At 31.2% G+C, this 13,288-nt stretch overlaps 2 protein-coding genes across 24 annotated transcripts in view; both read right to left on the bottom strand.

The window, feature by feature from the left end:
• LOC100572539 (mucin-2) overlaps positions 1 to 5,824 on the bottom strand; it is a 9,420-nt gene extending 3,596 nt beyond the window's left edge. The window contains exons 1-4 of the mRNA XM_029486326.1: positions 5,332 to 5,824; positions 4,968 to 5,126; positions 2,015 to 4,399; positions 1,221 to 1,233 (exon numbers count right to left, since the gene is read on the bottom strand). Coding sequence (XP_029342186.1) covers positions 1,221 to 1,233; positions 2,015 to 4,399; positions 4,968 to 5,126; positions 5,332 to 5,786 — 3,012 coding nt within the window. The 5' untranslated portion in view covers positions 5,787 to 5,824. The remainder of the gene's footprint in view (positions 1 to 1,220; positions 1,234 to 2,014; positions 4,400 to 4,967; positions 5,127 to 5,331) is intronic.
• Positions 5,825 to 10,480: 4,656 nt separating this feature from the next.
• LOC100573736 (mucin-12) overlaps positions 10,481 to 13,288 on the bottom strand; it is a 32,809-nt gene continuing 30,001 nt past the window's right edge. For 9 of the 23 annotated variants that reach the window (XM_029488105.1, XM_029488115.1, XM_029488125.1 and 6 more), the window contains one exon: positions 10,482 to 13,270. In XM_029488105.1, coding sequence (XP_029343965.1) covers positions 10,525 to 13,270 — 2,746 coding nt within the window. In that variant the 3' untranslated portion in view covers positions 10,482 to 10,524. Of the gene's footprint in view, positions 13,271 to 13,288 lie in introns of all 23 variants that reach the window. The other 14 variants (XM_029488116.1, XM_029488122.1, XM_029488110.1 and 11 more) reach the window with 11 other exon arrangements.

The raw sequence follows: 13,288 nt of genomic DNA, 5'->3' as shown, positions 1-13,288 counted from the left end.
AATTATTAATGAATTGTTTTAGTGATGATACATAATATTATAATGAACAGTAATAATTATCACTTCACCAAATAAAATATAATAACACACGTTTCAGGAATGTGAAAAAAAATTATAATTATTTGCAAAAATACAATGCAAATTGTACAAATAATAATTCAAAAGAAAAATATTTCACCTAGGTACATTATTTTTAAATTAGTAATTCTACATAAATTGTAAAATTTTAATATATTGTGTATCAAAGGTAAATATAACTACCTATTATAGTTAAAAGAATTTTAGTCGACTCCAAATTTTTGTCTTGACATATCTAATGGTGATAATATTATCATAAAAAGGTGGGCAAGTGGGTATCGCTCTGCTGTAGGTACAATAAGGTTATAAGTGGGTAACTGTAATGGATAATGTTAAATCTGAATCCAATGATATAATATCATTGTATACGAAAAACGATTCTGAGGGAAAGCCAATATCACTAAGTATATTTGATGATATTATTGTGAATAAAGTAATTTATTTATGGGGCACCTTGTTTTAAATTTTTAATCCTTAGCTATAAAAATTAAAAATTTTCTACATTTTTACTAATAATCATTTGTAAATTTTAAAATTAATACATTTTGTCAAAATTTAAACTTTAAATGAAAATCAAAGCATTTTTGCTACCACAAAAAGAGATGACATACGCACACAAAAAAAAAATAATAATCTTAATTGCTGTATGACTAATACAAAATATTTCTTAGTAAATGCAGTTGAAGTCTATAATGTGCTCTAAGTATTTCTGCTTAATATCTATATTATCTTATATTTTTATTCCAATGTTTCTATAATTTATTATTATATATCTATGCTTTTATTAATATGTAATAAAATTACAACAATTATATCAAGATATTATTATTCATACTTCTCTCACAGAAACGATTAACTCGAAGTCATTGAAATATAGTATTTAAAGAAAACCATTGATATTTTGTATTGTTTAACATAACCACTTAGCCTACCTGTCACCGAGGTGTCACCTACTAACTTGAAACCTAACCTAACCGAGGTATTAGCTGGGGCCTGAGTTGCTTAAATAAAAGTGGCCTGTCTTTCAATTCCAGAGGATTTATAACTTTTTATGGTGACCAATAATGTTCTTAGAATAGTATAAATTTAGAATTTTTAGGTCTAATTATTTTATTCAAAAATACAGTTTTTGATTAATGCACTAGAACTTTATACCTAATAGTTAATGCAAAATCAAAAATAGACATTATAAATATAAATAAAATAAATATGTGTTTAGTCTTTGTCTTATATCGAAAAGTAAAATAAACAATATGATATTATAATAATTTGGTGACAAACTGCCGAATCACATTCCGCAGACCATAATTTGCTTAGAGTCTCTTATCTCTTAAGCAAATTGTTATTACCTATTTAGGTACTGTAGTTCAAAATTTCAATAATTACTATATTTTATTAATAAACTATTATTAATTACTTTGATTTACCTAATATTTATTATAGTTCTAATTTAAATTTATATTGAATAAAATAAAATGCAAAATATTTTATTTTTGATTTGTTTGAAATTTTAAAGATATTTAACAATAATCCTTAAGACAATTAAAATATTAGTTTATATTTTAAGTTGTTTAAAATCCAATATTATTCGTTTTACTAAATGTTGAACCGAATGAACGATTATTAAGATAATTTATTGATTGCGTTACACAAAATAGGTAGTTAATCAAGAAACTTGTTCATTTTTAAGAACATTATTACATATGTCATGAATATTAAATATTGACTAGATATATCAACTCTTGGTAAGTCTAATAAATTGGTGTTAATCAAAAAATTTAATTATCATTTAAAAATAATAACTATATAATTTTTTTATTATAAATTTATTTATCAACAGAACAATTAATATTGTGGTAAATTAAAACTTACCAAAATAAAATTAACAAATGCTCATTAACAGAAAATCAAAAAAAAATTTCTTTGTATAGTTTACAGAGAAATATTTACATTGTTGCTGAATAAATTTTTCCTAGCAAGCTTATTCCAGAAAAATACTGTGCCCATTAAAAGAGCTATAATTATTAACATACTTGTGAACATAAAATTAAATACATAATATGCTCGTTCATAAAATGGTTTAGTAGGCACAACTTTAGTCATTGGTTTATATGTTGAAGTTGTATATTTGGTAGTAGGCACAAAAGGTTCCGATGTTGTGCTATAATAAACTGTTGAAGAATCAGTAGCAACAGAGGTGGAAGTGGTCTCTTGTATTGCCAAAATCGTACTAGAAGGCACTGATGACGGATCTGTAGTAACTGGGGTGGAAGTAGATTCTTTTATTTCCTCAATTGTACTAGAAGACATTGACGAAGACTCAGTAGCAACAGAGGTGGAAGTGGACTCTTGTGTTGCCGTAATTGTACTAGAAGGCATTGATGACGGATCTGTTGTAACGGGGGTGGAAGTGGATTCTTGTGCTTCCGAAATCGTACTAGAAGGCACTGATGACGGATCTGTAGTAGCCGGGGTGGAAGTAGATTCTTTTGTTTCCTCAATTGTACTTGAAGGCACTGATGACGGATCTGTAGTTTCTTGTGCTTCCGAAATCGTACTAGAAGGCACTGATGACGGATCTGTAGTAACCGGGGTGGAAGTGGATTCTTGTGCTTCCGAAATCGTACTAGAAGGCACTGATGACGGATCTGTAGTAGCCGGGGTGGAAGTAGATTCTTTTGTTTCCTCAATTGTACTAGAAGGCACTGATGACGGATCTGTAGTAGCCGGGGTGGAAGTAGATTCTTTTGTTTTCTCAATTGTACTTGAAGGCACTGATGACGGATCTGTAGTAGCCGGGGTGGAAGTAGATTCTTTTGTTTCCTCAATTGTACTTGAAGGCACTGATGACGGATCTGTAGTAGCCGGGGTGGAAGTAGATTCTTTTGTTTCCTCAATTGTACTTGAAGGCACTGATGACGGATCTGTAGTAACGGGGGTGGAAGTGGATTCTTGTGCTTCCGAAATCGTACTAGAAGGCACTGATGACGGATCTGTAGTAGCCGGGGTGGAAGTAGATTCTTTTGTTTCCTCAATTGTACTTGAAGGCATTGATGACGGATCTGTAGTAGCCGGGGTGGAAGTAGATTCTTTTGTTTCCTCAATTGTACTTGAAGGCATTGATGACGGATCTGTAGTAGCCGGGGTGGAAGTAGATTCTTTTGTTTCCTCAATTGTACTTGAAGGCACTGATGACGGATCTGTAGTAACCGGGGTGGAAGTGGATTCTTGTGCTTCCGAAATCGTACTAGAAGGCACTGATGACGGATCTGTAGTAGCCGGGGTGGAAGTAGATTCTTTTGTTTCCTCAATTGTACTTGAAGGCACTGATGACGGATCTGTAGTTTCTTGTGCTTCCGAAATCGTACTAGAAGGCACTGATGACGGATCTGTAGTAGCCGGGGTGGAAGTAGATTCTTTTGTTTCCTCAATTGTACTTGAAGGCACTGATGACGGATCTGTAGTAGCCGGGGTGGAAGTAGATTCTTTTGTTTCCTCAATTGTACTTGAAGGCACTGATGACGGATCTGTAGTAGCCGGGGTGGAAGTAGATTCTTTTGTTTCCTCAATTGTACTTGAAGGCACTGATGACGGATCTGTAGTAATCGGGGTGGAAGTGGATTCTTGTGCTTCCGAAATCGTACTAGAAGGCACTGATAACGGATCTGTAGTAACGGGGGTGGAAGTGGATTCTTGTGCTTCCGAAATCGTACTAGAAGGCACTGATGACGGATCTGTAGTAACCGGGGTGGAAGTAGATTCTTTTGTTTCCTCAATTGTACTTGAAGGCACTGATGACGGATCTGTAGTAACGGGGGTAAAAGTGGATTCTTGTGCTTCCGAAATCGTACTAGAAGGCACTGATGACGGATCTGTAGTAACCGGGGTGGAAGTAGAATCTTTTGTTTCCTCAATTGTACTTGAAGGCACTGATGACGGATCTGTAGTAACGGGGGTGGAAGTGGATTCTTGTGCTTCCGAAATCGTACTAGAAGGCACTGATGACGGATCTGTAGTAGCCGGGGTGGAAGTAGATTCTTTTGTTTCCCCAACTGTACTAGAAGACATTGGTGACGATTCTGTAGGAGTTTCTGCATATCTTTTATTTCTTATTGAGTTCAGTTGATTAGGAGCCCCTCTCATTATATATTTTTCCAGACATAAGCCATCCTTGTGACTTAAGCTTTGACGTAATTTGCCAAGTTGCTCTAATTCACCAACAAAAATGGTAACCATAGATGTTGAAATTAACGGAGTTTGTATAAAATGAACCCAGGTCTTGTACGTATATTTGGTTGAATCTTTTCCAACTGGCTCATTTCTAGAAGTAACAAAATTTGAACTATTTTAATAGGCTTTATGTCATTTATATAACAAAATAAATGGAGGGATGGGTGAATTTAATACCTATAGAAGGAATAAACACCAGATGTCTATCCTTTTTCAGTTACACGTTTTATAAAGTACCTAATAGGCATGCGTAGTCTATCATAATAGGACTAAAAACAATGAAAAAAAACAAATTATTCTAATTTATTGGTTTGATTTTGGGGATTATATAGATGGCAAAAAATCTCTAAAAAGTAACATTGTGTATACTTGTTCAGACAATTTTTTTTAGAAATTTTATAATAATTTATTCTAAAATGTTCAACATTTTTAACACTATATTCAAACTTTATAATTTATGATGATTTTTCTATTTCAGTGTGTACAATAAATGAAATAACATAATATTTTAGGTATATAAGAATTATAATGTATTAGAATTTACCTATTTGTTTTGAACCCAAAGAAATAATATCCATTTAAAATAAATCATCATGACTTTTTTATGTTTCAATTTAAATTTATAATTTTAAAAATAATCAACCAAATGCAATTCTTACATGTCAACTGTGTTCAAAATCGGCATTCTTGACAAAGCGATTTCGTTCCTTTTAGTTTTTATGGATAAGTTAAATGGTGTTTTAAAATGTGGTTCATCATAACAAGGAAAAGCACTTCTTGCGCGTGTGGTTTGTAATTGATTGTTAGCAGCCTCCCACCTGTAAAATAAATATAACGGTAATACAGTATTGAAAATCTATGAATATAAAAAAAATCTAGCTATTTGATGAAATATAATACTGTATATTATGTTTAAATACATATTTTATTCCGTCCAAATCGACTATGTAGTCACTTTTATTCGATATGGCGATGTGCAACAGCGAAGTGCAACAGCAGAAAGCGATAAACATACAAACCTACTTTTTTACATGCAGGTAGGCATCGTAAGAAGTGTGGAAAATTTTGGACGCATCGTCGTTCAAATAACCACTATAATCAATATGTATAGTGTATTTTCGTTTTTCCAAAATAAGTCCCTCTACCTTGACTTTCACTTGTTCCAGGTCTTCCATGCACTTCCAAGAGTCAACCCTGACATCGGTGTTGGTGTTATCATCTGTAATTGTGATTTCGTGCAACGCCAGGTCCTTGGAGTTAAATGTTATCTCGGCTGTGGTGGTCTTCACTACGATTGAGATGTCCACTAGGCCGGTGAATGAAGGGTTTACTGCATCAAAGTCCGGCACCACTCTTAGCGCGTACGATTCCGGTTCGGTGTCGTCCGGCAACCGTCCGAAGTCTAAGTTAGGTTTTTCATCATATCCCCGGACGTATGCGAAAACGACGAGAAATGCAATATATAATCGCGGCCGCATAATGTCAAACGTGAACAACTAACTAATAACTAGAGTACTTACCGAAAATCGACGACAAATTTAAGGTAATCTAAACGCAAACACCTATATTATATATACATAATGATGATATACAATTACCATTATCTTATCGGGTGGACGAGTAACGAGAAACGAGCGGAGACGTTTTCGTTTTTTCGACACACTTAAGTACACCGTAATGTTTATTATAAACGTGATTCGATTAAAGCCACGTAAAATACAACAAATTATAGAAAGTTCACGATTAATAGTACTGCACTGGAATAAATCTGCAGGAAATCTGCGTATACGTAATGTATATTATATTGTTTAATGCAAGCCTGGGCAAGTTAATGATAATTTTTAACTGAGTTAAGTTAAGTTAATGTAAAACATTTCAACTCAGTTAATAGTTAAAAGTTAACCTATTTTTTTTTTTAACTCAGTTAAGTTAAAAGTTATATGAACATTTTCAATTAACTTATTAACTTAAGTTAAGTTATTATTTTTTTTTTTATAATATCTTTATAAATACCCAGTTATATGGTTTAAATAATAAAAATTATAAATATTATTGAACGCAGGAAATAGTCAATAGCTTTTCTATACATGGGTACTGAATTAATAGAATTATGAAGTAGGTACGAAAAAAATACAAAATTGAAAATTCCAAAACAAATACAACCTTTTGATTTATTAATACACTAATACAGATAAGTACTATACATTTTTTTTAAATTATTAAATAAAAATAACATGGAATTTAAGAATGTACTTAATTTTAAACTCTAAATACTTTTTCAGGGTACTAAAAGTCTAAAACTGTTAGAGAATATAGCCAACTTTATACTTCAGTAAAATATTTATGTTTATAAATATTTATTTAAGAAATTGATTTAACTATATTTGTAATTCCCTATTCTAGTAAATGGTTATGTAATATCAATAATTATTTTTATTTTTATTATTTAATTATTTATAAATTAACTTAACTTGAATTTGATTAAAAGTAACTCGTTATTTATTAAGTTAATATCAATTAAAATAAGTTAAGTTAAAAATTAAGTTAATGAAAATTAAATTAAAAAAAGTTAAGTTAAAAGTTAAAATTAACTTAACTTTTAACTTTTTAACGAGTTTATGGCTTGGTTTAATGTACCTACATATACCTACATTTAAATCTTTAAAGTCATATCGATTGATCGACGTATTTCGTACGATAACCCAAATCACAATATTATCATAATATTATTAGCCCTGGAGGAACCCACTTCAGATAATTAAATATTGTCCTATCAGTTATTTACTTATTTACATATAGGTAGGTACGAATCGTACAAACAAATACAATTTACACAATTAAATTACACCTATGTGGTTTCAAAATAATAGTAATAATATCTGTATATTATAGGTTTTTTGCATAAATTGGATATCATAATGTATCTATTTTTAAATACATCGATTATGCAGACAAATGTATTAATCAAATGGTTTTTAGAGTTGAACATTGATACAATATCGACTAAATTTTTTGGCCTAAATTAAAAGAGAAGCACATACTATTTAGCATTAGAGCGTATAGTTTAAATTCATTAATCGTCTAGTGCTAATCACACGAAACCGCTAATACCTAATAAAACCACACTAAATATTAATCCTGCTAATCTTTTGTGTCCTTTTATCAAAACACTCGAATTATCGACACCGTTCTATCTCGTTTTGTTTAAAAAATTATTTGTGCACTTTAGCAAATTATTTGGTAATTACCCAGGTTTAGATAATAATGATACAGCTCTTATAATTTGAGACATAAGCTAATTATTTATTTAAATTTCATATAGAATAGTACATAATGATATTTTTTTTATTTGAAAACTTTAAAAATGCATGAGTTATAAATTATAATAATAGACTTTTGAATATCATCTAAACTTTTTAAAATTTAATATTTTCTTATGAATGTTTTTACTGACACCTGATAATATATTATAGTCCTTAGGATAAACAAATATTTTTTCAACCTATATTTTTTTGCACAAGCTGGTGTCGTTCTCACCTCTCCCTCCTAACCACTAAATTATTAACAATGCTAACATTTTTACCAAAGTGATCGAGGAACCAAGTTTACGGATTGTGTCGGTAAATGGGAGGTGCGCGCGTAATACACTTGTACGATATAAAGAGCCTTCAGCCTTGATATATATCGAGACTCTCTAGGACAGTACCTACCTAAAGTAGTAATAGTAGTACCTACAGTAGTTTTTATATAAATACATAATATAACATATATATATATAATATATATAGATAACAAATTAGATTGCTAGATTCTATACGCCAACCATGCAAACATTTGAATAAGTCATCACTAGTAGGTCACTCGTATCTTATCATATCATAACTTTTGATACACAAATATATTACTATATGATATGCATTTAGTCCACCACACAATCCATGTCTTTTGTTGGTGCCAATTTTATTTTATTATTTATTTCATTTGTTGTCTAATATAGGTAAACCTTTGATTATGACCCTTGAACGATTTCATGCAATCATGTATTTCATATACGTTCATATTATGTAATACTTATAAATATATAGGTACATTAAGTATGTTGTAGGTGTATACTATTGTCGATTTATAATATTTAGGTAAGTATTATTTTTTTACCAACTATATATTATTATTTATTAGCTAACTATAATTTTTAAATTTACATATTGTAGGTACTTGCGTTTTATTAATGTTGCAATTTTACGTACCTATAGTGGTTGATGATGTAAAACATACACATTATTATTTTATCTCAAAATATCCGTAAAATGTTTAAGTATTATTCATGTATAACCAACATTTGATTTTGTATAAATTAATAATATTATTATGTTGATATCTATTTGTATTTATTAATAAATATTTAGATATAATATATAATATATAAATATTTATTTAATTTCTAATCATCCATAAAAATATCATTTTCCCGGGCTAATATTAGCTTTACAATTACTACTAAAATATTTTTTTAAAGGCCTTATGTAATTAAAAAAATATATTATAGTAATACATAAATTATACTTGAAAAATATTTAATAGGTGTAATAAACATAATATTAAACAATACATATTATAAACATAAATCGAATCAAATGTACATAGGTATAAGTTCTAAAGTTAAACAATGGTTGCACATAATTAGTGCACTATCATAAATTATTTAATATTCTATGTGACTATCTGTAGTCGTGTAAAAATGTAGAACGTAAATGTACGGCAAACATTTTCTATTTTGTTGTATTTTTTGTACGCATAATATAAGAATTTATAACATGACATATAAGCAGGTCAGTTTGAGATCTACATTCTACATATTATTATGATACTTTTAACTTTCAACCATCTTCCATAGAAAAAGTGTCCAAACAAATTGTTATAAGTAGATAGATAATAAAATTAAAAAAGTTTATTATATAATCACAGATTAATTTTAACAAATAATTACTTTCCTATTCAAAATTATAAATGGTATGCCTATCCTTCACTCACTCACTCACGATACTATTTATTATTTATTATATACTTATTGTTCATTGTGGTTTTCGGGTTTGGTTAGAAATTATATATATATTATTACATATACCTGTTTAGTTTTATGAAGGTAATATTTTAAATTAAAATATTGTAGTATAAAATATTATATACCATTATTTAATTATCTATTCCATAGTGTAACTCTTCCACGAAATACGGCACAAGTCTTCACGTCAAACTGCAAAGTTCGGGAAGTTTGGCGGCGGTGAAAGACAAAATCAACTAGACATTGAACAAAACCCCTCTATTAGTTATAATTCATAGGGCCAGTTGCACCGTCTCTGATTAAAGTTAACTGGAGTTTAATCGGCCGAATTTGCCCGGTTAAATATCTGTTATCAGCTGATTAAGCTTAATCGAAGTTTAACCGTAGAAGGTGCAACTGGCCCATAATTGGATTCAGGATCTAACCATTTTAAAAAACAATAAAAATTATATAAATCGAATTAAAGGCTTTTCCAAATTACTAGAATAAAATAAAAAATCATTATCTATGCATATATATACTTAAGTTTAAGTTGACCCACTCGTCAGACGAAAACTAGTCATGGTCGCGCAGACATCGCAGCGCTAGTGTCCGATGTCACATTACGGCTGCTGTCAACTCCAATAGTAAACGACGATCGGTGACGGCAGCGACCAATCACGGAACACATTCACCGACCAGGGGGGTCAGACTGTTTCGATGGTTCAGTATGCATGCGCGAAAATGAGTCAACTTAAACTAAATAGAGTTTAGGTATCACAAAACCGGACAGGAATAATGGTTTAAAAAAAAATTACATTAATTAAATAAACATAATATAATATAATCAAACCTAAAGTAAGTATTAGAAAATAAATATCGTAAACTGAGAAGAGCATAACGCATAAACATAATAAAAAAATATTATACAAAAGTCAAAAAAATAAAAATAAAATTCTCTAATCTTACTTAATAATAAATAAATAAACAAACTGATAGATAAAAAGAAATAGTTTTTAATTTGCAAACTATTTCTGCGGATTATGATTATTTTATATATTGAATTTAGAATATTAATAAACCAGAATTTTATATTTAAATAAAAACATATGTATTTAACACAAAAAATTAGGCAATAAAAATATGAATTATAACCTATACCTTTTCTTGATAAATTAAATATTATACGGTGAAATATAAGTGGAGTTAACACACACATTTTTTGTCGAAGACCTACGCCAAAAGAATTTTATAAATAAAATAAGAATGGTGAAAAAAACCAAAATAAAAATAATACAATTAAATATAAAATGAGAACGATTATCAAACGGTACTGGGGTAGTATTATCGGATTCAGTAGTTAATGTTGATAAGAACTCCGTCGATAATTCTGTATGATCAGACGATGTAGTATCCAATTCTGAAGTTTCAGTGGAATGGTCTGTTGAAGAATGAGGTTGTTTCGATTCAGTAGACTCTCCAGACGTAATTACAGTGTATGTATGTTCAGTTGTATCTGTTCGTTTAAATATTGTGGTGTGTACTGGTGAAGTTTCATTGTACATATGTGTGGTTGTATCTATGTGTTTTGACGATGTAGTATTTCCTGGAGAATATTCTGTCGTTGATTCTGTATGTGTTGATTTAGTTGCATCAGCTATTGTTGTTTCAGGGTAAATATGTGTGGTTGTACCTATACGTTCTGACCATGTAGAATCTGATGGTGATGTTTGCATAGATTGATCTGTAGAATATTCCGTATATTTTGTTACTGTGGTCTCTTCCGATTCGGTTTCAGGATAAATATGTGTGGTTGTATCTATGTGTTTTGACGATGTAGTATCTTCTGGAGAATATTCTGTCGTTGATTCAGTATGTGTTGACTTAGTGGTATCACCTATTGTTGATTCAGTGTACATATGTGTGGTTGTATCTTTGCTTTCTGACCATGTGGTATCTGATGGCGATGTTTGCATAGATTGATCCGTAGAATATTTTGTATACTTCGTTATTGTGGTCCCTCCCGGTTCTGTTTCAGTATGCATATGTTTGGTTGTATCTTTGCTTTCTGACCATGTGGTATCTGATGGTGATGTTTGCATAGATTGATCCGTAGAATATTTCGTATACTTCGTTACTGTGGTCTCTGCCGATTCGGTTTCAGGAAAAATATGTGTGGTTGTATCTATGTGTTTAGACGATGTAGTATCTCCTGGAGAATATTCTGTCGTTGATTCAGTATGTGTGGATTTAGTGGTATCCCCTAGTGTTGTTTCATTGTACATATGTGTGGTTGTATCTATGTGTTTTGAAGATGTAGTATTTCCTGGGGAATATTCTGTCGTTGATTCTGTATGTGTTGATTTAGTTGCATCAGCTATTGTTGTTTCAGGGTAAATATGTGTGGTTGTATCTATGTGTTTTGACGATGTAGAATCTGATGGTGATGTTTGCATAGATTGATCTGTAGAATATTCCGTATATTTTGTTACTGTGGTCTCTTCCGATTCGGTTTCAGGGTAAATATGTGTGGTTGTATCTATGGGTTTTGACGATGTAGTATCTCCTGGAGAATATTCTGTCGTTGAACTAGTGTGTGTTGATTTAGTTTTATCAGCTACTGTTGTTTCAGGGTAAATATGTGTGGTTGTATCTATGTGTTTTGACGATGTAGTATCTCCTGGAGAATATTCTGTCGTTGATTCAGTATGTGTTGATTTAGTTGTATCAGCTATTGTTGTTTCAGGGTAAATATGTGTGGTTGTATCTATGTGTTTTGACGATGTAGTATCTCCTGGAGAATATTCTGTCGTTGATTCAGTATGCGTTGATTTAGTGGTCTCCCCTAGTGTTGTTTCATTGTACATATGTGTGGTTGTATCTATGTGTTTTGACGATGTAGTATCTCCTGGAGAATATTCTGTCGTTGATTCAGTGGTCCCCCCTAGTGTTATTTCATTGTACATATGTGTGGTTGTATCTATGTGTTTTGACGATGTAGTATCTCTTGGAGAATATTCTGTCGTTGATTCAGTGTGTGTTGATTTAGTTGTATCAGCTACTGTTGTTTCAGGGTAAATATGTGTGGTTGTATCTATGTGTTTTGACGATGTAGTATCTCCTGGAGAATATTCTGTCGTTGATTCAGTATGTGTTGATTTAGTTGTATCAGCTATTGTTGTTTCAGGGTAAATATGTGTGGTTGTATCTATGTGTTTTGACGATGTAGTATCTTCTGGAAAATGTTCAGTCGTTGATTCAGTATATGTAGACTCAGTGGTCCCACCTTGTGTTGGTTCAGTGTACAGATGTGTAGTTGTATCTATACGTTCTGACCATGTGGAATCTGATGGTGATGTTTGCATAGATTGATCTGTAGAATATTTTGTATACTTTGTTACTGTGGTCTCTGCTGATTCGGTTTCAGGATAAATATGTGTGGTTGTATCTATCTGTTTTGACGATGTAGTATCTCCTGGAGAATATTCTGTCGTTGATTCAGTGTGTGTTGATTTAGTTGTATCAGCTACTGTTGTTTCAGGGTAAATATGTGTGGTTGTATCTATGGGTTTTGACGACGTAGTATCTCCTGGAGAATATTCTGTCGTTGATTCTGTATGTGTTGATTTAGTTGTATCAGCTATTGTTGTCTCAGGGTAAATATGTGTGGTTGTATCTATGTGTTTTGACGATGTAGTATCTCCTGGAGAATATTCTGTCGTTGATTCAGTATGCGTTGATTTAGTGGTATCCCCTAGTGTTGTTTCATTGTACATATGTGTGGTTGTATCTATGTGTTTTGACGATGTAGTATCTCCTGGAGAATATTCTGTCGTTGATTCAGTATGTGTTGATTTAGTTCTATCAGCTATTGTTGTTTCAGGGTAAATATGTGTGGTTGTATCTATGTGTTTTGACGATGTAGTATCTTCTGGAAAA

The sequence above is a fragment of the Acyrthosiphon pisum genome, chromosome A1 (genome assembly GCF_005508785.2).
Source record: "Acyrthosiphon pisum isolate AL4f chromosome A1, pea_aphid_22Mar2018_4r6ur, whole genome shotgun sequence".
In the NCBI taxonomy this organism is placed as follows: domain Eukaryota; kingdom Metazoa; phylum Arthropoda; class Insecta; order Hemiptera; family Aphididae; genus Acyrthosiphon; species Acyrthosiphon pisum.
Note: the sequence above shows the minus strand (reverse complement) of the source record. Positions and strands in the feature narration are given on the sequence as shown.